The sequence below is a fragment of the Eurosta solidaginis genome, chromosome 4 (genome assembly GCF_040869045.1).
Source record: "Eurosta solidaginis isolate ZX-2024a chromosome 4, ASM4086904v1, whole genome shotgun sequence".
In the NCBI taxonomy this organism is placed as follows: Eukaryota; Metazoa; Arthropoda; class Insecta; order Diptera; family Tephritidae; genus Eurosta; species Eurosta solidaginis.
The window spans coordinates 77,322,989-77,350,144 of NC_090322.1; the positions used below are offsets into that span (position 1 = coordinate 77,322,989).

Here is a 27,156-nt window from a genome sequence, read left to right on the forward strand (position 1 = left end):
CTATAACTATTACAGGAATTTGTGATGAAGGATATACCACATTCAGTGAATGTTCCAAGCTACACAAGCTACCACTGGATGCCTGCAATACTACATGAATACAAGTGGCACAGTATCGAGTTTCAACTATGATTCAGAAGCCAATTCGCTACAAAATTCAATTGGCGGTACAGGTACGCGACAAATTGCAAAACAACAATATGTTATTTGTGTGTGTATGGGCGCTGGCATGTGCTCAATTAGGTGCTCACAAGTAACATCCGATGCGTATTCATTTACATTAACTGGTGATGTGGGCGTTATAGATCCAGCGCTTTTGGGTACAGCATCGGTACAGGTTCAATATTGTATAACAGATTTTATAATAATACCAAATCCAACACAAGATGGTATATAATTTGGAACGAAGAAGAACAGTGGTATCGATATGTGTTTTGTTCAAACTGGTATAAGCTTAATTGAACGTGTTGCAGAGAGTCGTTCTGATTCATCCGTACACAAACTAATTGATTATCGCTCAGCAAAAGTAACTGCAACACGCCCACAATGGTTGCAAGTGCTTAACGATTTTGTTTGCCGTTTCTATAAAATGTCCAATCTTCGGATCATGGATTTAAATCACTTCAGCTTTGAAAAAGACATACTTGAGCGTGTTAGGTTAGTTTTGTTTTTTCTTAACTCCGTATATAATGACAACATTCATAAAAAGTTTAAAGATTGGGGCGTCAAAGGCAATGTGGTGACAGAACTCAAATATAATATTGATAGCTTGTATCAATTTATAAAATTCATTTCGTAAAAACAAGAGCATTTATATCGACGTTGATGATAAAACTTGCAAGATTTAACGTTAAATCTTTTCAGAGGCCTAAATCTCGAATAAAGCCTAGGGGGAGATATGGTATAAGTATGTGAATGAATGTTATGATTGATAATGAATTTCTACAAATTTCATTATTTTATTTGCATAAGCTTTTAAATCCATGTTTGTAGTATTACTTATATCTAAATCTTTATATCTATACTTTATATAAAATAAATATGTTGTGAGATCCATGTTTTATAGTACATATTTACTATACAGTTGCGAACACAAAAATACCAGTGCCAATTTTAATCAAATTTCAGCAAGTTCCGCTTCAGTTAAAATATTTTTGCAACTTTTTTATAAAAATATAGGTCAATATATAATTAGACGAATATAAGTTGGAGCTTAAAACTTTACTAAAAAATCGGGAAAATTCAGCGGAGTCTCATGAAAATTTGCAACTTTTTACCAAGAATTTTTAGAAATTTTCTGAGAATTTAGTTTTGTAGCTCATTCTATTTTAGTACAATAATGTGCTAATCTTATTTCGATAAAAAGACTTCCTGATTTTTGGCAATTTTTTTTCTAACGGACCATCGTATTTTTTTCCTTTTATAAAAAAAAATTCCATTTTAAATTTGTATGGAAGCAAATTCGAAGGTCCGTTTGGAAAAAAATTGCCAAAAATCAGGAAGTCTTTTTATTGAAATAAGATTAGCACATTATTATACTAAAATATAATGAGCTACAAAACTGAATTCTCAGAAAATTTCTAAAAATTCTTGGTAAAAGGTTGCAAATTTTCATGAGACTCCTCTGAATTTTCCCGATTTTTAGTAAAGTTTAAGCTCTTGCAAAAATAAGTTAACTGAAGCTGAACTTGCTGAAATTTGATAAAAATTGGCACTGAAACCGAAACTTACTAAAAGTGCCACTACTATTTTCGTGTTCACATCTGTATATCGAAATTTTTCAAGACTTTTATTCATTACTATCACAAAAAAGAAATTAATGAGAAAAAACATTTTATCTATCTTATTAAGGTACTTATGCTTTAATAAAGCTTCGTTTTAACTTTTTAGGTACTTCTGGTTGAATACCTATGTCTGGAAAGGCCGAACCATTGTTTCAATGTCCCGAATCAGTTCCTAGACCTACGAGTAACAGAAGCATAAATATAAGCAGCAACAAAAAGAGTATCAACACTAAAAGCGGAAGAAAAATGAAAATTAGTCGAAGAAATCAATAGTGGATATTCCAAAGAAGTAAAAGTCGAAATTTCCAAATGAAGAGGGACAATAGTTTTAGGTAATCGCAAGGATCAGCTCAAAATATAATCTGAAACAGCGTTCTTCAAACAATGCATAGTTAAGTGGTTCTTGAAAAGTGCACTGAATTAGTAAAAATCCTCGCGATTCACTAAAACTATTGTCCCTCTTCATTTGGAAATTTCGACTTTGTATTTCTTTGGAATATCCACTATTGGTTTCTTCGACTAATTTTCGTTTTTCTTCTGCTTTTAGTGTTGATACTCTTTTTTGTTGCTGCTTATTATTAAGTTTCTGTTACTCGTCGTTCGAGGAACCGCTCCGGGATCTAGAAACAATAAAGTTTACAACAATTAAATTTTGGACTCACGTACAAACTCTGTAGTCATATTTGCTACTATAGCTTCTAATGCCTCAAACTGTCGAGAAAAAAATAGCAACTAGCTGCTCTAATGACTTGGCAATGGAACTTGCAGCATCTGCTTGTAGCATAGCTGCTTTAGCTAAATTTTCCATTGCTTTGGCCTGTGCCTCATCCACGTCAACTAGTGCTTTGGTTGCATCGGCTTGAATTTTCACCGAATCGGCAATGCGGTGTTGGAAGGTTTGAGTCTGAGTGGTTCTGCGCTGCGTTCTGCTCGGTGTCACCACAGCGGCCGTGCTGGTATTAACTTCCTCAGTGGAATATGCCGTTGCACAAGCAGGTGTTGGCGTTGGGGACACTGGACGTACTATAGCACTCACTCCTGCGATTTCAGCTAGCGCTGCAGCTGCGGAAGAAGTTGCCCTCAATGACCTTGACACACCAAGTGTCATTCCGCCTGGCGCTGCTCCTTTCGTCATTAGCAGCATTCTTTCTATAGCCTCCTCCACTTTGTTGAGTGGAGACGGCTGAAATGGTCCGCCCCCTGTAGCACTCATATTTGCCGCGTTTTCCGCAATTTTTTTTTGGTGCGGTATTTGAGGTCAGCAAAACTCTATAAAGTAACATAAAATAATAATATTTAGATATACATATGCATGTACATATAATACATTTCTCCATTGACTCGCTCTTCTTTGAAATGGACCGTGGGCATTTACTTTTTGCGCAATTTTGGTCCATTGCTCATAAAATAAAGTTTTATTTGCGCCATATACCGGTGCTCCTCTGGCCACATCCACATTTTCTACCAGCTCATGAACAAACACAAGGAATTGGGCGCTTGTGGTCTTTTTTGAATCTTCTAATATAAAATACAAGTTTTTTTATACAATAATAACTAATTAATTAATAATACTCACTTTTTTTGTTTGTGCCGCTCATTTTAAACCAAAACGATACCTGTTGTTTATTTTTGACACTTTGTTTTCGTACTGGTAGCACTTTTTCGTGATACAGAATACCAATCGACGAGCATTTTCGTTACGTAACAGTCAGCTGTTATCGTTTTGTCTATCGTATTGCAATTCATAATACGAACACGAAACGATGATCGTTTTGGAGACAATATCGCCAAACAGAATGAGGCTGTATGTCATACTACTTTGAGGTCTCAATGTCACTACTTTTATATAATAAAAATGATTTTATGCATGCAAGCATTTTATACCTATGCATTATATGTTAACTTTCTCGCTATATAAGGTAACAATTCCAGGGGCGGCTCTCACTATCTTCAGTTAACGCTAACAAGCAATTTATTTGAAAGAAATCGTACAGTGATTTGTCAAATAAAGTGTCACTTTGAAATAAAGCACGTTAAATGTTTCCCTACCACGATAGATCCATAATTTATTGAGGATTGCACTGCGACCATTGGTCTGTTGTGCCCTCATCAGATTGCGTCGCATTCCAGTAGGATATGTTCCGCCGTCTCTGCAGATCGATCACAAAATCGACATGAAAACAAAATTATGTTTTTATTTAGTTGAACGGTGATAGAAACTCGGTTTTTTTTTTTCTAAAATACAAGAAAATTCAAGAGGACGTAAGTTTTTAATGATTTGTGTGTTGCTTCGACATTGGCGTTGCATTGGTTATGGATTGAAGCAATTAAAGCGCGTCAGATGTAGACGCAACGCAAGTGCCAAAACGACGCAAAAAAAAAAAAAAAAGCGTAGTTGCTTTACGTATTATTTATTATTAATTAAAAATGTTGGATCTCGTACAAAATTTAACTTAGTCAAGATACACACGAGGCGTAGCTTCGAAGACGCTTACAAAATATGGCATGCAGCTAAGATCTCTCTACGCCTCAAGATTTCTTATGCTCTGCCTAATACGCGTCAATGAAGCTACGTCCATCTTCTGTTAGATTGTATTTCAAAGACCTTTTTTTTAATTTTAAACTTTTTTCATAATATTAATGTACAGGTCCACTACTATGGCAGTAGCTTGCATACTACTATTTCATTATTTACAAAAAAAAAAACATTTTGTTCGGAAAAATTCAATCTTGTCATATGCATTTCCAAACACGGTTGCCACACCATGTTTTCATTTGGGACCAAAATTCATCGAAAAAAGACCAGATCTCAAAAAAAGGACCAAATTTTAGTTTTATTTTATTGGTATACAAACAATTCGGCAAGTTACTAGAGTGTCGTATTCGTTGTAAAAAGCAAACATTGTAGGATGTTGCCCTAGTTTCCTATATAAAATTTTAATAAAGGAGACATTTGGTCTAGTTCAAACTACACAAACAAAAATAAAGTGTACCTTTAGGTGTCTGGGATAAGTCTATGTCTTTCATCGATAAAATGTTGGGAACCTAATTTTGCTTGATTGCAATGAAATAAAATGTATAGCGCAGTTAGGTTTTAGTAAGGAACGGTTATAAAATTTGCGTTGTGGCAAACTCAGTAAACCGTAAATGAAACTAAGCAATTGTGTTATGCTATTTTTATAAATGCTTCCTTTTTCCCTAACAGTTTAAACTTCATACCAGAGCCTAGATTCAGTAAGTGTGAGTATTGAACTTTGACTAAAAATCAAGCATCTTAAAAGTTTCAACTGTATAATAACTGAATACAGATTGTTGCAGACGACAAGACTTCGAAATAAAACGCACGAAAATATGTGTAACAATACTATTTGTAATGTTTTTATATCTGATAAAAAAGGATTGATTAATTACAAGAAATTGGTTGTATCGAATTAATTCAGGAGTTACTTGTTCGTGCTCTTCACATGTTTCTTTTCCAAAGAAAGAACCAGATGCGAACAACCAAATGGCTATCAATTTAATAGAGTTGATTATAAAGTACGAATTTTAATTGAATTGAATAATAGCTTTTTCCACACCACCCGGAAGGTATATCGTTGGCGCGCTACCGAAGTTAGTTTTGGGTGCTCGGTTCCCCAGTAGGCCTATATCACCCATATAAACTACATATACATATATCGCCCATTTACTTCAATAGTGTCATAATTCAAAAAAACCGAACTTTTAGTTAAAAACGAAGAAATTGCTAAAGGAATTTAGCTTATTTCACACCACCCGTTAGGTATGCAATTGGCGCTTTACCAAGTTTAATTTTGTATAAATACATATGTAATATGTAAGGATGACACAAAACGAAATTTTCGAATAGAATAGAGGATACCTCCAGAGTTTACTAAAAAAATTTAAATGAAAGAAAAAAATTAAGTGAAGTGAATAAACAGTTCCATATAAAAACTCAAAAAGTCCACTTAGACTTTTTTCCGGGTTTAATGTTATAATTGTGGAAATATGAAGATTCTAATGTTCGGATATTTAATGTATTCCCATTGAGATCTATGTACGTAACTAATTTATATTAAATTTGAAAACACTCCATTTTATGAATATATATGACCATAAAATATCGTCTGTGAACGATATAATACTAAGATATAACAAAGCAGAATAAATTAGAAAAAAAAGAAAAACAAACAAAAACATTGATATTATTCACGCAAACATATTTACTAAAATAAAATTAATTTCATAACTTTAAGCGACATAAACAAATTAGAGTTATGGGATCTAAGCATCCGGTTAATGGGCATATAATCAAGCATAAAAATAAAAATAGTGTGTAATATACGGCCTGTGCAATACGGCCGCTATGTTGCCGGTTGCCTATATCGAGCAAAAGAGAAACAAATATACAAATTAGCTTTTTTTACAAATCGCTTAAGCTGTGTTTTTTTTACATCTATAGACGTTTAAGCTCAAACTTTATATGGACTGCTAAGCGTCAAGCTTTAAATACACCTCTGAAATTGCTGCGCATAAAATGTGTACTATTAAATTTCAATACTCAGATATAACTGAAATATGTATCTATGTTTCACCTCAACACTAATTCTATGTTCACCTCAAAAATTGTGTGTATCCGCTATTCATCGCAACCGATTCAGCTATATGTTATACATTTTGGCTACCAGAGGTATGTGTCTCCGGTTTTAGGTACACCCTGTTCTGTAGCTAGTTATTTAACCACTGCCGCTAGATGGGCCACCTAAGCATTATACAAGCAAGGATAAGCGTTTTTTTATGCGCAAACGTAAAGCTATATCTAAAATGAGTATAAAATCTGGAAATGCAAAAAACATTTTGGGGCACATTTGCCATTAATTGTTATAAATAAATTTAGTGAGTTTGAACAAATGTTAACTCAGTATTTGTGATTTCATGTTTTTTTGAAAGCAACTAAAATATAAAAATAAGAATCTGTTAAATAAATACCTATGCATTTACGTGTAAGTAAAATTTGTCCAAAAAAATTGGCCGGTTAAATTACTACTTCTCTTTAAAGTTTTTTTGTGCGCTAACAATTATTTTGGAACAATTTTTGAAGGATTTTGATACAGACCAATACAGGTAAGTGGCAATAATGGGGAAACAATATTTTATTCGAACTGAAAATGAGTGAGGTATTTGCCGTCATCCAGTGAGTTTTACAGCTCCGGCTCACGCTCAATTCTCACGGGAATGCTCTGGAGACTTGAGAAGCAGATGTCGTGATATTTTCGCACACGTGAAATGTGATAGGCAGATGTCGCCGCTTTTTTTCATTTAACTCATACGGCGAAAGGCTAAGCAGCGAAATCTATTTTTGACAAACTATCTGGATTTATCTGGGTCAAACCGGTGTTGTTGCATTTACATGCAAAGTTATTTATCCGGCTCCAGCTTTTGCCACCGGATGATGGCTATTAGTTCTCTCACCGTTTGGCGCGTACGAATATGTATGTAGGTGAAACATTTGAGCAACACGACTATGCAGCTTTTCGAATTTCGAATTCATCGGGGTTAGGTACATAATATGTAAGTTTGTGTCTTAAAACACTAACATAATTGGTCCTACAGATGGCGCACTTTTGTGCACGAAAGTAAATTTTGATATTTGCAGAGATTGTTCGATTTTACAAAAAATTGTTTCTATTGATTATAAACAAATAGAGTAATATTTGGTAACAAAAATAGGCCTATGCACTGCGGCTGATCCATACGAATCGATTAGTATAACTTTTATATGATTCTACGTATGCTAACTATGCGAAACATCCTGTCAATTGATTGTATAGACATTTTGTTAGCGTGTTAATATATAGATAGTAGAGTAATATACGGCCTATGCTATATTTCGACCTAAAATCGAAAACGTGTTTGGGTCTTTTTTTCGTTTAATATGCAACCTGGAATTTTCCGATTCAATCAAGTTGCATTTAAATAATAATAAACTAAGTTGAAATAAATGATAATATAATAAAACAAAATAAGAAATATCAAAATAAATTAGCATAAAAGACAATATGCAAATATTAACGTTATATCTTTGTAGCAAATTTATTTATTTTTGTTCAGTATAAGACGTGCTATATCTAAAGTGAGCATAAAATCTGGAAATGCAGAAGATAACTCATTATTTGTGATTCCATATTTTTTTGAAAGCAACTAAAATAAAAAACAAAGAATCTGTTAAATAAAGACCTATGCATTTACGTGTAAGTAAAATTTGTCCAAAAAATTATTACTTCTCTTTAAAGTTTTTTTGTGTGCTAACAATTATTTTGGAACAATTTTTGAAGGATTTTGGTACAGACCGATATAGGTAAGTGGCGACAATGGGGAAACAATATTTTATTCGAATTGAAAATGAGTGAGACAGTAGTTCTTTCGCCGTTTGGCGCGTACGAATATGTATGTTGGTGAAACTTTTGAGCAACATGAATATAAAGCTTTTAGAATCTCGAATTCAGCGGGGTTAGGTACATGATATGTAGGTTTGTGTCTTAATTGGTCATACAGATGGCGCACTTTTGTGCACGAAAGTAAATTTCGATATTTGCAGAGATTGTTCGAATTTACAAAAAACTGTTTCTATTAATTATAAAAAGAAATAGAGTAATATTTGTTAAAAAAAGATAGGCCTATGCACTGCGCTGATCCATACGAATCGATTCATATAACTTTTATATGATTTTACGTATGCTAACTACGCGAAACCGCCTGTCAATTGATTGTATGTAAATTTTGTTAAGTACTTCGACATTAGGAAATACATTGTGGAGATGTGAGCAAAGTATTGTTGCATAAAACCTTTTTAACCACCATAATACCACAGATTAAGTATAAAATTTCACAAAAATAATAAATTTTAAGCCATTGCATAGATTTTATCGCGGGCTTGGCGACTAAATCAAAAAAAAACCGTAACGGATATTTGTCAAAAAAGATCCGAAAAGGTTCGAAAAGATTCGAAAACTTTCGGTGTTAGCAAAAGGCCAAATACATAATATTGGATCTCTATCATAATCAGCGGTGGGCAGGTTACCAAATTGAGAATGTGTTAGTAAACACGAACGCGTAGCGAGCACGAAAGCAAAATCAATTATTTATTTAGTTTGATTTCAATGCTTGAACGGTGAACATGTGTCACACGCACTCTTTGATACTCTGTTTTAAGCGCGCATGCGACACTTCCTCACCGTACGACCATCGAAATCAAACTAAAAGAGCTGTCGTTGAGTTTCACGAAGTAGCCATTGTGCTATCGCTTATCGTATACATATATGGTCGCTTACAATAAAACCGCACTGCGTTTTTTAGGCGCACGCAAACAACCGGCGTTTTTTGCCCTAACCGGAATAAGCATGCGTTGCGACAATGTAAAGCATGTGTGCAAACGTCAAATCTAAATGTCACGCAGAACAAAAATTGGAAATCGAGTTAGGTTTTCACGCAGAAAATTCAATTTGAGTTGCTCTCATACAAGTTGTATGGGATTGAGACATTTTTGGCAGAAAATTACTTGCGTGCGTTTATATTAGGTTGGCTTGTCATAAAGTTAAAGTTAAAGTGAATGTTAAAGTTAAAGCGAAAGTTAAAGTTAAAAATAAAGTTAAAGTTAAAGTGAAAGTGAAAGTTAAGGTTAAAGTTAAAGTTGAAGTTGAAGTTGAAGTTGAAGTTAAAGTTAAAGTTAAAGTTAAAGTTAAAGTTAAAGTTAAAGTTAAAGTTAAAGCTAAAGTTAAAGTTAAAGTGAATGTTAAAGTTGAAGCGAAAGTTAAAGTTAAAAATAAAGTTAAAGTTAAAGTGAAAGTTAAAGTTAAAGTTAAAGTTAAAGTTAAAGTTAAAGTTAAAGTTAAAGTTAAAGTTAAGGTTAAAGTTAAAGTTAAAGTCAAAGTTAAAGTTAAGGTTAAAGTTAAAGTTGAAGTTAAAGTTAAAGTTAAAGTTAAAAATAAAGTTAAAGTTAAAGTTGAAGTTGAAGTTAAAGTTAAAGTTTAGGTTAAAGTTTAAGTTAAAGTTAAAGTTAAAGTCAAAGTTAAAGTTAAGGTTAATGTTAAAGTTGAAGTTGAAGTTAAAGTTAAAGTAAAAATAAAAGTGAAAGTAAAAGTAAAAGTAAAAGTTAAAGTTAAAGTGAATGTTAAAGTTAAAGCGAAAGTTAAAGTTAAAGTTAAAGTTAAGGTTAAAGTTAAAGTTGAAGTGAAAGTTAAAGTTAAAGTTAAAGCTAAAGCTAAAGTTAAAGTTAAAGTTAAAGTTAAAGTTAAAGTGAATGTTAAAGTTAAAGCGAAAGTTAAAGTTAAAGTTAAAAATAAAGTTAAAGTTAAAGTGAAAGTTAAAGTTAAAGTTAAAGTTAAAGTTAAATTTAAAGTTAAAGTTAAAGTCGAAGTTAAAGTTAAAGTTAAAGGTAAAGTTAAAGTTAAAGTTAAAAATAAAGTTAAAGTTAAAGTGAAAGTTAAAGTTAAAGCTAAAGTTAAAGTTAAAGTGAATGTTAAAGTTAAAGCGAAAGTTAAAGTTAAAAATAAAGTTAAAGTTAAAGTGAAAGTTAAAGTTAAAGTTAAAGTCGAAGTTAAAGTTAAAGTTAAAGTGAATGTTAAAGTTAAAGCGAAAGTTAAAGTTAAAAATAAAGTTAAAGTTAAAGTGAAAGTTAAAGTTAAAGTTAAGGTTAAAGTTAAAGCTAAAGTTAAATTTAAAGTGAATGTTAAAGTTAAAGCGAAAGTTAAAGTTAAAGTTAAGGTTAAAGTTAAAGTTGAAGTGAAAGTTAAAGTTAAAGCTAAAGTTAAAGTTAAAGTGAATGTTAAAGTTAAAGCGAAAGTTAAGGTTAAAAATAAATTTAAAGTTAAAGTGAAAGATAAAGTTAAAGTTAAGGTTAAAGTTAAAGTTAAAGTTAAAGCCAAAGTTAAAGTTAAAGTTAAGGTTAAAGTTAAAGTTAAAGTTGAAGTTAAAGTTAAAGTTAAAGTTAAAAATAAAGTTAAAGTTAAAGTTGAAGTTAAAGTTAAAGTTTAGGTTAAAGTTAAAGTTAAGGTTAAAGTCAAAGTTAAAGTTAAGGTTAAAGTTAAAGTTGAAGTAAAAGTGAAAGTAAAAGTAAAAGTAAAAGTTAAAGTTAAAGTTAAAGTGAATGTTAAAGTTAAAGCGAAAGTTAAAGTTAAAGTTAAGGTTAAAGTTAAAGTTGAAGTGAAAGTTAAAGTTAAAGCTAAAGCTAAAGTTAAAGTTAAAGTGAATGTTAAAGTTAAAGCGAAAGTTAAAGTTAAAGTTAAAACTAAAGTTAAAGTGAAAGTTAAAGTTAAAGTTAAAGTTAAAGTCGAAGTTAAAGTTAAAGTTAAAGTTAAATATAAAGTTAAAGTTAAAAATAAAGTTAAAGTTAAAGTGAAAGTTAAAGTTAAAGCTAAAGTTAAAGTTAAAGTTGAAGTGAATGTTAAAGTAAAAGCGAAAGTTAAAGTTAAAGTTAAAAATAAAGTGAAAGTTAAAGTTAAAGTTAAAGTTAAAGTTAAAGTTAAAGTTAAAGTTAAAGTTAAAGTCGAAGTTAAAGTTGAAGTTGAAGTTAAAGTTAAAGTTAAAGTTAAAGTTAAAGTTAAAGTTAAAGCTAAAGTTAAATTTAAAGTGAATGTTAAAGTTAAAGCGAAATTTAAAGTTAAAAATAAAGTTAAAGTTAAAGTGAAAGTTAAAGTTAAAGTTAAGTTTAAAGTTAAAGTTAAAGTCAAAGTTAAAGTTAAGGTTAAAGTCGAAGTTAAAGTTAAAGTTAAAGGTAAAGTTAAAGTTAAAGTTAAAAATAAAGTTAAAGTTAAAGTGAAAGTTAAAGTTAAAGCTAAAGTTAAAGTTAAAGTGAATGTTAAAGTTAAAGCGAAAGTTAAAGTTAAAAATAAAGTTAAAGTTAAAGTCGAAGTTAAAGTTAAAGTTAAAGTGAATGTTAAAGTTAAAGCGAAAGTTAAAGTTAAAAATAAAGTTAAAGTTAAAGTGAAAGTTAAAGTTAAAGTTAAGATTAAAGTTAAAGCTAAAGTTAAATTTAAAGTGAATGTTAAAGTTAAAGCGAAAGTTAAAGTTAAAGTTAAAGTTAAAGTTAAAGTTAAAGTTAAAGCTAAAGTTAAATTTAAAGTGAATGTTAAAGTTAAAGCGAAATTTAAAGTTAAAAATAAAGTTAAAGTTAAAGTGAAAGTTAAAGTTAAAGTTAAGTTTAAAGTTAAAGTTAAAGTCAAAGTTAAAGTTAAGGTTAAAGTTAAAGTTGAAGTTAAAGTTAAAGTTAAAGTTAAAGTTAAAGTTAAAGTTAAAGTTAAAGTTAAAATTAAAGTTAAAGTTGAAGTTGAAGTTAAAGTTAAAGTTTAGGTTAAAGTTAAAGTTAAAGTCAAAGTTAAACTTAAAGTTAAAGTTAAGGTTAAAGTTAAAGTTGAAGTTAAAGTTAAAGTAAAAGTAAAAGTGAAAGTAAAAGTAAAAGTTAAAGTTAAAGTGAATGTTAAAGTTAAAGCGAAAGTTAAAGTTAAAGTTAAGGTTAAAGTTAAAGTTGAAGTGAAAGTTAAAGTTAAAGTTAAAGTTAAAGCTAAAGTTAAAGTTAAGGTTAAAGTGAATGTTAAAGTTAAAGCGAAAGTTAAAGTTAAAGTTAAAAATAAAATTAAAGTTAAAGTGAAAGTTAAAGTTAAAGTTAAAATTAAAGTTAAAGTTAAAGTGAATGTTAAAGCGAAAGTTAAAGTTAAAAATAAAGTTAAAGTTGTAGTTAAAGTTAAAGTTAAAGACAAAGCTAAAGTTAAAGTTAAGGTTAAAGTTAAAGTTAAAGTTAAATTTAAAGTTAAAGTTAAAGTGAAAGTTAAAGTTAAAAATAAAGTTAAAGTTAAAGTGAAAGTTAAAGTTAAAAATAAAGTTAAAGTTGAAGTTGAAGTTAAAGTTAAAGTTAAAGTTAAAGTTAAGGTTAAAGTTAAAGTTAAAGTTAAAGTTAAAGTGAAAGTGAAAGTTAAAGTTAAAGTGAATGTTAAAGCGAAAGTTAAAGTTAAAGTTAAAAATAAAGTTAAAGTTGAAGTTAAAGTTAAAGTGAAAGTTTAAGTTAAAGTTAAAGTTAATGTTAAAGCGAAAGTTAAAGTTAAAGTTAAAGTTAAAAATAAAGTTAAAGTTAAAGCTAAAGTTAAAGTTAAAGTTAAGGTTAAAGTTAAAGTTAAAGACAAAGCTAAAGTTAAAGTTAAAGTTAAGGTTAAAGTTAAATTTAAAGTAAAAGTTAAAGTTAAAAATAAATGTTAAAGTTAAAGCGAAAATTAAAGTTAAAGTTAAAAATAAAGTTAAAGTTAAAATGAAAGTTAAAGTTAAGGTTAAAGTTAAAGTTAAAAAAGTTAAAGTTAAAGTTAAACTGAATGTTAAAGTTAAAGTTAAAAATAAAGTTAAAGTTAAAGTGAATGTTAAAGATAAAGTGAAAGTTAAAGTTAAAAATAAAGGTAAAGATAAAGTTAAATGAAAGTTAAATATTAACTTCTCATTTATTCAATAAAAGTAAAAAATTTGTTTTCTTATCGGTCACCACGCTTAAAAAGGTTAACTTGAATTAATATCAAAGACAAAACTTGAATTAATATCAAAGAAAACAAAATGTTGCATAAATATTATAATTGCATAAGTTGATAATATGCAATAGCTTTACCGCGGCAGTCCCCGAGTGCCACACGTCCTTTTTTTCGAAAAGTCACACCGAATAGCTGTCATTGTTTACAAATTTAGAAACAATGAGAATGGCAAATACGAACGTGTATGAAATGTAATGTCAAAACGTATATGCACATGGTTGTATTTATATGCACGAAAATGCTTTAAAAACGCATGAAATTCTTAAAATAAAGTTGAAAAAAATGATAAAACTTTAATATAAATAAAAAGATTCTTTTAATAACAACAAAAATGCGTTATATATTTTATATATACATCAATTGGTGATTATCTCACTTTAAAATTTAAGCTAAATAATCTAAGCTGAAACTGAGTCGAGAACTGTGCGTGTAAATGTGCGAATTTTGAGCGATCACCTGTTAGTTGCGTTACTTGGTAAGATTTATAATGAGGCCAACCTAATATAAACGCACGCAAGTCATTTTCTGTCAAAAATGTCCCATGCACATAAAGCTTGTATGAGAGCAACCGAAATTGAATTTGCTGCGTGAAAACCTAACTCGATTTCCAATTTTTGTTCTGCGTGACATTTAAATTTGACGCTTGTATACATGTTTTACTTTATCGCAACGAACACTTATTTCGGCTAGGGCAAAGAACGCCGGTTGTTTGCGTGCGCTAAAAAAACGCAGTTCGGTTTTATTAGGTTGGAATGTTAATCACTTTTACATTGATGTCGTGCAAAAAGTAACACACGCGCTCTCTCAAAATAATGACGTTTGGCTCGCTTTCTCGCTCTTACCTGTTGTGTTTTCGACATTCCTTTACGCTCGATGCTATTTACATTTTGAAGCTACTTCTTTAGGTACGTTTTCGTTATCGCTAACCAAAACATATGCAACAACAACAACGCGTACCGGTTGCATCCTGTCAATTCACTTGTTATATGAATGAAACGCGTCCTTTTTGTTTACTTACTTACTTAATTGGCGCTTAACCGTCTAAACGGTTATGGCCGTCCAACAAGGCGCGCCAGTCGCTCCTTCGCTCCGCCAACCGGCGCCAATTGGTCACACCAAGGGAGTTTAAATCGTTTTCCACCTGGTCCTTCCAACGGAGTGGGGGCCGCCCTCTACCTCTGCTTCCATAGGCGGGTTCCGATAGAAACACTTTCTTGGCCGGAGCATCATCTTTCATTCGCATAACATGGCCTAGCCAGCGTAGCCGCTGCGTTTTAATTCGCTGGACTATGTTGATGTCTGCGTATAGCTCGTACAGCTCATCATTAAATCTTCTTCGGTACTCGCCATCGCCAACGCGTAGAGGTCCATAAATCTTTCGAAGAACTTTTCTCTCGAACACTCCCAAAGCCGCTTCATCTGCTGTTGTCATGGTCCATGCTTCTGCCCCATATAGCAGGACGGGTACGATAAGTGACTTGTAGAGTATGATTTTCGTTCGCCGAGAGAGGACTTTACTTTTAAATTGCCTACCTAGTCCAAAGTAGCATTTATTGGCAAGATTGATTCTTCGCTGGATTTCAGTGCTGATGTTGTTGCTAATGTTGATGCTGGTCCCCAAATAAACGAAGTCTTTTACTATTTCGAAATTATGGCTGCCAACAGTAGCGTGGTTGCCAAGGCGCATATGCGCTGACTCTTTGCTCGATGACAGCAGGTACTTCGTTTTGTCCTCATTCACCGTCAAACCCATCTTTACCGCTTCTTTTTCCAGCTTGGAGTAAGCAGAACTAACAGCGCGAGTGTTTAGGCCGATGATATCAATGTCATCAGCATATGCCAGTAATTGCAGCTAGTATAATTTTCTCCAGCATCAAATTAAAGAAATCGCACGATAGGGGGTCACCCTGTCTGAAACATCGTTTAGTTTCGAACGGCTCGGAGAGGTCCTTCCCAATTCTGACTGAGCTGATGGTGTTGCTCAACGTCATTTTGCACAGCCGTATAAGTTTTGCGGGAAAACCAAATTCAGACATAGCGGCATATAGGCAGCTCCTTTTCGTGCTGTCGAAGGCGGCTTTAAAGTCGACGAAGAGGTGATGTGTGTCGATTCTCTTTTCACGGGTTTTTTCCAAGATTTGGCGCATTGTGAAAATCTGGTCGATGGTAGATTTACCAGGTCTGAAGCCGCACTGATAAGGTCCAATCAGCCGGTTCACGGTGGGCTTCAATCTTTCGCACAATACACTTTCGCACACGCACAAAGGACCTTATATGCGATATTAAGAAGGCTGATTCCACGATAGTTGGTGCATTTTGCAGTATCCCCCTTCTTGTGGACTGGCCAAAGAACACTTAGATTCCAACCGTCGGGCATGCTTTCGTCCGCCCATATTTTGCTAAGAAGCTGCTGCATGCGCCTTACCAACTCCTCGCCGCCGAACTTGAATAGCTCCGCAGGCAATCCATCAGCGCCCACGGCCTTGTTGTTTTTCAATCTGGTTATTGCTATTCTAACTTCGTCATAATCGGGCGGGGGGACATATATTCCATCATCATCGATTGCGGGATCGGGTTCTTCATCTCTGCGCGGTGAATTGCTGCCTCCATTTAGGAGAGCAGAGAAGTGTTCCCTCCATAATCTAAGCACTCTCTGGACATCAGTTACAAGGTCGCCGTTTTCATTCCTACAGGAGTTTGCCCCAGTCTTAAAACTTTCCGTCTGTCGCCGTATTTTTTGGTAGAATTTTCGGGCGTTATTCCGGGTGGCTAGCAGCTCAAGCTCCTCGCACTCACGCCTTTCTGCTTCTGCTTTTTTCTTCCTGAAAAGGCGTCTCGCTTCCCTTTTTAACTCACGATAGCGTTCACACACTCCTCTTGTCGCGCTCGCTTTTAACATAGCCCTGTAGGCAGCGTCTTTTCTTTCGGTTGCAACGCGGCATTCTTCATCATACCAGTTGTTTTTTCGTGGCCGCCGTTAACCAATTTTTTCCTCGGCGGCAGTATGAAGTGCTTTGGAGATATGCTCCCACTGCTCCTGTATTCCTTCAGGATGAGTTGTGCCCTCAGAGAGCAGGTGTGAGAGTCGAGTTGCGAAATCATTGGCAGTCTGTTGTGATTGAAGCTTTTCGACGTCTAGCTTTCCTTGTGTTTTTTGTTCCTTGTTTAGGAGCGGCATTATGAGCTGGTGGCGCCGTGAGGCCGTGGAGGTGCAGACTACGGGATGCCCTTGGGCGTGAACAGCAACGAGCCACAAACGATTTGTAAAAGTTACGAGGACGTCGGATTTGGGGTCAAGCCCAGAACATCCCGTCCGATGCAACCATCTCTTACACGTGACGCGCTGACAAAAGTGTGACCGTCCTAATACGATTCCGACAAACGCAACAAAACCATATCTCTGAACCGGGATCAAGTACAGGTCCCGGATTGGGTTCGATACCTTCCCGGAGGAGAAAATGGCGCAGTCCCACTGCAAGGATCTGCTGGGAGTATTTTGCGCAGAACATCTTCCTGCGTTGGTGGCCTTCGGCAAAGCGTATAAAAATTTACCCTGGGTGTGTCCAAAACCGGTTTGGTGACAAAAACTATATCCGCGCAAAAAAGGAACCCCATAAATTAGTTCGTTTACGGCTTAAAATCATTTCCCTCCACCTTAAATACAACAAGTACCGTTTTGAATAATGCGGCTACTTCCATAACCAACGGAGGAACATTCCCTACAATGAACGAAAATATAATAGCGATACTACAAACAATATTACAGAAGCATACCGACCTGGAACCTAGATTGACTAAGATCTAAAAAAAAGGTGCATAGTGAAATATTGAACTGTTATTTGTGAAACCCTAGTAATTGTAGCCGCAATATCTTGATTCTCATTCATTATTTTTATGCTATCATTTCAACTTCCAGAATTGGCAGCTCAATATAAAGCCATGCGTGACTCAAAAGTTCTGATTAAGAAAACGCACAAAATAGTATGCCTTATCAGCGGAGAAATGGAAAATGATACTCACACCGAGCTCTCTATCGTTATGCCACTAACATCGCTGGATTCAGTTTATGACATTGATTATCAAGAATCAATGGTATTTTTAAGTATTTTTTATTGTGTTTCATAATTTAAATTGGTGGTTTTTCGTTATTTAGAAATCATATATCTTTACGCTGAAAGGTGCATCATCACACATTATTGGAGTAATAAGAAAACTTTTCTGTGACAACGTTCTTTTCTATTTTAACTGGGACGGGGTACATGGCAAACTATCTTTATCTAAACTGAAACTCGTGAACAGCGTACTTTTTGGTAGAGTAATTTAAATTATTTTAAAATCTCATTCCTTACATTGTCCATTTCTATTAATTTAGATATTTTCAAACTGCAAGGCAGGATAGAATTTGAAGACACCATGAGAAGATATTTGACGCTGAGCCACAACCGGCATAAACAAAGGCGGTATCTGACAAGTAAATCCAGCTCTACAACACCATTAACCTACATACCTTAGCTAAAACAAGTAAGGAAGATTAAGTTCGGGTGTAACCGAACATTACATACTCAGTTGAGAGCTATGGTAACAACATAAGGGAAAATAACCATGTAGGAAAATGAACCGAGGGAAACCCTAGAATGTGTTTGTATGACATGTGTATCAAATGAAAGGCATTAAAGAGTATTTTATGAGGAAGTGGGCCATAGTTCTATAGGTGGACGCCATTTAGGGATATAGCCACAAAGGTGGACCAGGGGTGACCCTAGAATTTGTTTGTATAATATGGGCATCAAACGAATGGTGTTAATGAGTATTTTAAAAGGGAGTGGGCCTTAGTTCTATAGGTGGATGCCGTTTCGAAATATCGCCATAAAGGTGGACCAGGGGTGACTCTAGAATCCGTTTGTACGATATGGGTATCAAATGAAAGGTGTTAATGAGTATTTTAAAAGGGAGTAATCCTTAGTTCCATAGGTGGACGCCGTTTCGAGATATCGCCATAAAGGTGGACCAGGGGTGACCCTAGAATTTGTTTGTACAATATGGGTATCAAAAGAAAGGTGTTAATGAGTATTTTAAAAGGGAGTAATCCTTAGTTCCATAGGTGGACGCCGTTTCGAGATATCGCCATAAAGGTGGACCAGGGGTGACCCTAGAATTTGTTTGTACAATATGGGCATCAAACGAAAGGTGTTAATGAGTATTTTAAAAGGGAGTGGGCCTTATTTCTATAGGTGGACGCCGTTTCGAAATATCGCCTTAAAGGTGGACCAGGGGTGACTCTAGAGTGTGTTTGTACGACATGGGTATCAAATTAAAGGTATTAATGAGGGTTTTAAAAGGGAGTGGTGGTTGTTGTGATCTTACCAACAATTTCCTCTTCAGGATGCTCAGTACTAATGCTAGTCACCACGATCTTTGCTTCGGCTACCTATTGAATTTTATCTCCCATAACATTATCTACTATTGCAATTTTTAATCAATATAAATTACCGAGGCAAATACTGGCAAACCAAATTGCGTAGTTCCACTCTTTTTTGGGGAAATACCTCCAACCAGTTTGGTACCATATTCCAAAGCTTGTTGGCTGTGGCAAGTACCTTGTTTTCCGGTAAATCCTTAGCAAATGACACGTGAGTCCCCGGGAACGATTTGGTATGACCACACTAAACCTTCTAGGCCAGCCCGTCTTTCCACCCAGCCTTTCCATCCATAAGGAACTTGGAATCGCCAGAGCATCGGCTGCTAAAGAAATAGGATTCGCAACGGGTAGGTGAGGTTGACGATTAGGTTGGAAAAGCTATTTATTACGCTGGAATTGTCATAAATGTTCTCTAACGGGAGTCCAAGGAAACATGCAATTTAACCCAGGGTGGACCAAAGTGAGAGGGGTGTTAGAAGAGTTTGTTCCACATTACAATTGAAGAGTGGTTGGTGTTATGTGGGGACAAATTGCAAGCAGGACATACATTTTGTATGTCGGTGTTGATTCCGGATAAGAAAGAGTTAACCTGTTACAGTACCCAGTGCGTTCCTACTCTGCGAGGAAGAATAGGAGCGGCATTATGAGCTGGTGGCGCCGTGAGGCCGTGGAGGTGCAGACTACGGGATGCCCTTGGGCGTGAACAGCAACGAGCCACAAACGATTTGTAAAAGTTACGAGGACGTCGGATTTGGGGTCAAGCCCAGAACATCCCGTCCGATGCAACCATCTCTTACACGTGACGCGCTGACAAAAGTGTGACCGTCCTAATACGATTCCGACAAACGCAACAAAACCATATCTCTGAACCGGGATCAAGTACAGGTCCCGGATTGGGTTCGATACCTTCCCGGAGGAGAAAATGGCGCAGTCCCACTGCAAGGATCTGCTGGGAGTATTTTGCGCAGAACATCTTCCTGCGTTGGTGGCCTTCGGCAAAGCGTATAAAAATTTACCCTGGGTGGGTCCAAAACCGGTTTGGTGACAAAAACTATATCCGCGCAAAAAAGGAACCCCATAAATTAGTTCGTTTACGGCTTAAAATCATTTCCCTCCACCTTAAATACAACAAGTACCGTTTTGAATAATGCGGCTACTTCCATAACCAACGGAGGAACATTCCCTACAATGAACGAAAATATAATAGCGATACTACAAACAATATTACAGAAGCATACCGACCTGGAACCTAGATTGACTAAGATCTAAAAAAAAGGTGCATAGTGAAATATTGAACTGTTATTTGTGAAACCCTAGTAATTGTAGCCGCAATATCTTGATTCTCATTCATTATTTTTATGCTATCATTTCAACTTCCAGAATTGGCAGCTCAATATAAAGCCATGCGTGACTCAAAAGTTCTGATTAAGAAAACGCACAAAATAGTATGCCTTATCAGCGGAGAAATGGAAAATGATACTCACACCGAGCTCTCTATCGTTATGCCACTAACATCGCTGGATTCAGTTTATGACATTGATTATCAAGAATCAATGGTATTTTTAAGTATTTTTTATTGTGTTTCATAATTTAAATTGGTGGTTTTTCGTTATTTAGAAATCATATATCTTTACGCTGAAAGGTGCATCATCACACATTATTGGAGTAATAAGAAAACTTTTCTGTGACAACGTTCTTTTCTATTTTAACTGGGACGGGGTACATGGCAAACTATCTTTATCTAAACTGAAACTCGTGAACAGCGTACTTTTTGGTAGAGTAATTTAAATTATTTTAAAATCTCATTCCTTACATTGTCCATTTCTATTAATTTAGATATTTTCAAACTGCAAGGCAGGATAGAATTTGAAGACACCATGAGAAGATATTTGACGCTGAGCCACAACCGGCATAAACAAAGGCGGTATCTGACAAGTAAATCCAGCTCTACAACACCATTAACCTACATACTTTAGCTAAAACAAGTAAGGAAGATTAAGTTCGGGTGTAACCGAACATTACATACTCAGTTGAGAGCTATGGTAACAACATAAGGGAAAATAACCATGTAGGAAAATGAACCGAGGGAAACCCTAGAATGTGTTTGTATGACATGTGTATCAAATGAAAGGCATTAAAGAGTATTTTATGAGGAAGTGGGCCATAGTTCTATAGGTGGACGCCATTTAGGGATATAGCCACAAAGGTGGACCAGGGGTGACCCTAGAATTTGTTTGTATAATATGGGCATCAAACGAATGGTGTTAATGAGTATTTTAAAAGGGAGTGGGCCTTAGTTCTATAGGTGGATGCCGTTTCGAAATATCGCCATAAAGGTGGACCAGGGGTGACTCTAGAATCCGTTTGTACGATATGGGTATCAAATGAAAGGTGTTAATGAGTATTTTAAAAGGGAGTAATCCTTAGTTCCATAGGTCGACGCCGTTTCGAGATATCGCCATAAAGGTGGACCAGGGGTGACCCTAGAATTTGTTTGTACAATATGGGTATCAAAAGAAAGGTGTTAATGAGTATTTTAAAAGGGAGTAATCCTTAGTTCCATAGGTGGACGCCGTTTCGAGATATCGCCATAAAGGTGGACCAGGGGTGACCCTAGAATTTGTTTGTACAATATGGGCATCAAACGAAAGGTGTTAATGAGTATTTTAAAAGGGAGTGGGCCTTATTTCTATAGGTGGACGCCGTTTCGAAATATCGCCATAAAGGTGGACCAGGGGTGACTCTAGAGTGTGTTTGTACGACATGGGTATCAAATTAAAGGTATTAATGAGGGTTTTAAAAGGAAGTGGTGGTTGTTGTATAGGTGGTCGAATTTTCGAGATATCGCCACAAAGGTGGATCAGGGGTGACCCTAGAATTTGTTTGTACAATATGGGTATCAAAAGAAAGGTGTTAATGAGTATTTTAAAAGGGAGTATTCCTTAGTTCCATAGGTGGACGCCGTTTGGAGATATCGCCATAAAGGTGGACCAGGGGTGACCCTAGAATTTGTTTGTACAATATGGGCATCAAACGAAAGGTGTAAATGAGTATTTTAAAAGGGAGTGGGCCTTATATATATAGGTGGACGCCGTTTCGAAATATCGCCATAAAGGTGGACCAGGGGTGACTCTAGAATGGGTTTGTACGATATGGGTATCAAATTAAAGGTATTAATGAGGGTTTTAAAAGGGAGTGGTGGTTGTTGTATAGGTGGTCGAATTTTCGAGATATCGCCACAAAGGTGGACCAGGGGTGACCCTAGAATTTGTTTGTATAATATGGGTATCAAAAGAAAGGTGTTAATGAGTATTTTAAAAGGGAGTAATCCTTAGTTCCATAGGTGAACGCCGTTTTGAGATATCGCCATAAAGGTGGATCCTAGAATTGGTTTGTACAATATGGGCATCAAACGAAAGGTGTTAATGAGTATTTTAAAAGGGAGTGGGCCTTAGTTCTATAGGTGGACGCCGTTTCGAAATATCGCCATAAAGGTGGACCAGGGGTGACTCTAGAATGGGTTTGTACGATATGGGTATCAAATTAAAGGTATTAATGAGGGTTTTAAAAGGGAGTGGTGGTTGTTGTATAGGTGGTCGAATTTTGGAGATATCGGCACAAAGGTGGGCCAGGGGTGACCCTAGAATTTGTTTGTACAATATGGGTATCAAAAGAAAGGTGTTAATGAGTATTTTAAAAGGGAGTTATCCTTAGTTCCATAGGTGGATGCCGTTTCGAGATATCGCCATAAAGGTGGAGCAGGGGTGACCCTAGAATTTGTTTGTATAATATGGGTATCAAAAGAAAGGTGTTAATGAGTATTTTAAAGGGAGTAATCCTTAGTTCCATAGGTGGACGCCGTTTCGAGATATCGCCATAAAGGTGGGCCAGGAGTGGCTCTAGAATTCGCTTGTGCAATATAGGCATCAAACGAAAGAAGTTAATGAGTATTTTAAAAGGGAGTGGGCCTTAGTTCTATAGGTGGACGCCTTTTCGAGGTATCGCAATAAAGGTGGACCAGGGGTGACTCTAGACTTTGTTTGTACGATATGAGTATCAAATGAAAGGTGTTAATGAGTATTTTAAAAGGGCGTGGGGCTTAGTTCTATAGGTGGACGCCTTTTCGAGATATCGCCATAAAGGTGGGCCAGGGGTGACTCTATAGTGTGTTTGTACGATATGGGTATCAAATTAAAGGTATTAATGAGAGTTTTAAAAGGGAGTGGTGGTAGTTGTATATGTGAAGGCGTTTTCCAGATATCGACCAAAATGTGGACCAGGGTGACCCAGAATATCATCTGTTGGATACCGCTAATTTATTTATATATGTAGTACCTGCCAAGATTTTAAGTGTTTTTTATTTCGCACTGCAGAACTTTTTCATTTTCTTCTACTTAATATGGTAGGTGTCACAACCATTTTATAAAGTTTTTTCTAAAGTTATATTTCGCGTCAATAAAACAATCCTATTACCTTACCGTGTTTCATCCCTTTTTTCGTATTTGGTATAGGATTAATGCATTTTTTTAATTTTTCGTAATTTTCGATATCGAAAAAGTGGGCGTGGTCATAGTCGGATTTCGTTCATTTTTCATACCAAGACAAAGTGAGTTCAAGTAAGCACGTGAACTAAGATAAAAGATATGTCGATTTTTGCTCAAGTTATCGTGTTAACGGCCATGCGAAGGACAGACGGACGACTGTGTATAAAAACTGGGCATGGCATCAACGAATTTCGCCCATTTTCGCAGAAAACAGTTAGCGTCATAAAATCTGTGCCTCTACCAAATTTCAAAAGGATTGGTTAATTTTTGTTCGACTTATGGCGTTAAAAGTATCCTAGACAAATTAAATTGAAATTTTCTTTTATTTTTGTATTTTGTTGCACCATATCATTACTTGAGTTGAATGTTGACATAATTTACTTATATAGTGTAAAGATATTAAATTTTTTGTTAAAATTTTACTTTAAAAAAAAAAATTTTTTAAAAGTGGGCGTGGTCGTTCTCCGATTTTGCTAATTTTTATTAAGCGTACATATATTAATTGGAGTAACGTTCCTGTCAAATTTCATCATGATATCTTCAACGACTGCCAAATTACAGCTTGCAAAAATTTTAAATTACCTTCTTTTAAAAGTGGGCGGTGCCACGCCCATTGTCCAAAAATTTACTAATTTTCTATTCTGCGTCATAAGTTGAACTCATCTACCAAGTTTCATCGCTTTATCTGTCTTTTGTAATGAATTATCGCACTTTTTCGGTTTTTCGAAATTTTCGATATCGAAAAAGTGGGCGTGGTTATAGTCCGATATCGTTCATTTTAAATATGAGATGAGTGCTCAGGAACCTACATACCAAATTTCATCAAGATACCTCAAAATTTACTCAAGTTATCGTGTTAACGGACGGACGGACATGGCTCAATCAAATTTTTTTTCGATCCTGATTATTTTGATATATGGAAGTCTATATCTATCTCGATTCCTTTATATATGTACAACCAACCGTTATCCAATCAAACTTAATATACTCTGTGAGCTCTGCTCAACTGAGTATAAAAAAATTCCATTTAGCTGCGTTTGATCAAGGAAATCGGACTGTTGTATGAAATACATGAATAATATTATTGGGACTATACACATGCATACCTACATACGTGAATGCACATATTTTTGTTTATTGCGGTATCCCTCTGATAGTTTTCCGAACCTCAACATGCCAAAAGGAAATTAATTGTTATTTTAGTTACATATATTCACTTTTTTCTTATTCTAAGCTTTTTATTCTCTTTACTAAAAAAATATTCAACAATCGCGTAAAGTTTGAAACGATTTTTAAAGCAATTTAATTGCAACGAATTTGTAAATAATTTTTAACCAAAATTTATAAACTAGATGTATAACAAAAAAATATTTTGGATATAAATATTTTTGATGAACTTAACTGAAAGTATCAATACCATCAACTAAATGGTCTTTATAAATATTGTAATCACATAATTCAAAACAAAAAATTACTATGAGTATAATTATTCCAGCGAATGTATATATCGCATTCTAAACTAAAAAATGTCAAAACTTAAAAAAAATTTAAATCGGTATTTAAGTGTAAATCGATCGATTAAAGCTTCGTGAAATAACTTACGTTTTTTGGTAGTCAACGTTATCGTTTAGCCTGGTTTTGTTAGGAATTTTGTTATTTTTGTGGTATAAATCAACATTGAACACAAAGTTTATCTGATTATGAGTTGCAACACTTTTTGGTTTAGGTTGCGATATGTAAAATTACATATTTTTGTACACAGTTCTAAAATGTAAAGAAAAAATTTATATTTTTCTATAAATTAAATTATTAAAAAGCTATTGTTATATTAATGATATAGAGAAGCGCCAACACGAATGCAGGTGGCTTCAAACCACTGGTAGTCAATTCACCACTTTATCTCCCAGAGAAAATGTTAAATGGTTCACTTTATGTAAAGAAGTGTGGTACCACACCTTTTTCAGGTTTAGTTCAGAAAGTTGCAATGGAAGTTCTGAAAGTTACAATTCAAGTTCAGAAAATTAAAGCTCTGAATTTTCAATGGAAGTTCAGTAAATTACATTTGGATTTCAGGAGTTTCAACTGAAGTTCAGAAAATTAAAATTGAAGTTCAGAATTTCTGTTTGTAGTTCAGAAAATTATAATTGCACTTAAATTGTAATTTTCTGAACTACAAATAGAAATTCTGAGCTTGAATTTTAATTTTCTGAGCTTCAATTGTAATTTTCTGAACTTGAATTGAAATTTTTGAACTTCAATTGTAACTTTCAAACCTCAATTGCAGCTTTTTGAACCAAAATAAAAAAGGTGTAGCATTAAAATTGGCGAATTTCAAGTCAACGTACTCAAATTGTGAATTGCTTACTCGCGATTTGATGGTTTACTGCTTGCAACCAATAGTTCTGCTAGTTCTTCTCTTTCACCATATCTATTGTTTTCTATATCATTAATTAATTAAGTTTCTTTAACTTTGTATGCATACAATCGCATACAATAAAATTTGTATTTATGGCTCACCAACAAGACTGCACTATTCCTTCCTTATGACTTATATTTAATAATTTACAACTATTATATTATTCCGAAAATAAGTGCATAAACTGTATTCGAGTGGACAAGAAGTTGAAATTGGGTGTCGATGAAAATCATGCAACAACCAGTAAGAACTGCCCGGTTACCAACATAAATTAAAATTAAAAAAGAAGCCGATTGGTTACTAGCAGTCAAATACAATAAATGGGATCTATACCAACATTCAGGGACTTTTAAATAACTTTCAACATTTGGAAATTGCTATAAAAGAAAACGATGTTGATATAATATTCCTGACGGAAACATATCTAACGCCAAATATTGAAGATAATGAAATAAGTCTTCCAAATTATAGAACATTAAGTTGTGTGTTGAACTCTGCTCATACTGGAGGGGTAACAATATATATAAAAATAAGTGGGAAGTAAGAAATATAACTCACTAATCAATAGATGCCAAGGTGTGGGTGACATATTGCGACTGCGTGTTTAAAAACTTAACAATAGGGGAAATGGCGATCTATCCGAAAAAGATTTTTGTGACTTCTTTGAAGAGTACGTTGAAACAACTTTGGAGAGTGCGCAAAATGTTATAATCTCGGGAGACTTTAATATTGACTGGAAGAAACCAGGAACATATAAAAACAGAATAGAAAGCATTTTAAATGATAATTGTTTAAAACAACATGTCGAAAAATATACGAGAGTGACAAATAGCTCAAAATGCTTATAGACTTTATAATTAGCAACATTCCCTCTATTAGCGAATATGGAAAAATGCGGATCGTGAGATCATTGAAATGAAGATAAAATCGGAAAATTGTGATAAAGAAGATAGAAGAAAAAAGTTACAAATTTTAAATACAATAAAAAATGCTTCGCAAAAGAATTTAAGAAAGAGCGTATATATGAAGCTCATCATAACATTCACGAGAATACAAAATTAATGGAGCTAGGACTAAAAAACACTATTAATAAATTTACTGTGGAAAAAGTCGTAAGTAACGGTAATACGCCAACCTGATGTTACAATGAGTGGTTAAGAGATATGAAACGAAGGAAGGATAGCCTATATAAAATTGCAAAACAAAATAACACCATTAATAACTGGGAAAACTTCAGAAGATACAGAAATTCCTACAAAGTACAAGTAATGAACGAGAAAAATAAACATATAAACAATAGAATAAGCCTGGCAAATGACCAGAAGAAGATGTGGAGTGAGTATTAAAGGAAGAAAAAAATTTTTATAAAAATGTGATATTTGGCAACGAAGTATGTAAGACTGATTATGAAATAGCAAGCAATTTTAAC

At 34.2% G+C, this 27,156-nt stretch overlaps 1 protein-coding gene across 4 annotated transcripts in view; it reads left to right on the forward strand.

The window, feature by feature from the left end:
* LOC137249991 (uncharacterized) overlaps positions 1–25,277 on the forward strand; it is a 37,972-nt gene extending 12,695 nt beyond the window's left edge. For 2 of the 4 annotated variants that reach the window (XR_010952674.1, XR_010952673.1), the window contains exon 4: positions 16–1,064. Coding sequence is in view for 1 of the 4 variants with exons in the window: in XM_067782149.1 (XP_067638250.1) it covers positions 50–173; positions 17,265–17,440; positions 17,502–17,658; positions 17,721–17,860 (597 nt within the window). In the remaining 3 variants the exon portion in view is untranslated. Of the gene's footprint in view, positions 1–15; positions 1,065–17,264; positions 17,441–17,501; positions 17,659–17,720; positions 17,870–20,147; positions 20,324–20,384; positions 20,542–20,603 lie in introns of those variants that run through there. The other 2 variants (XM_067782149.1, XR_010952675.1) reach the window with 2 other exon arrangements.
* Positions 25,278–27,156: the final 1,879 nt, after the last annotated feature.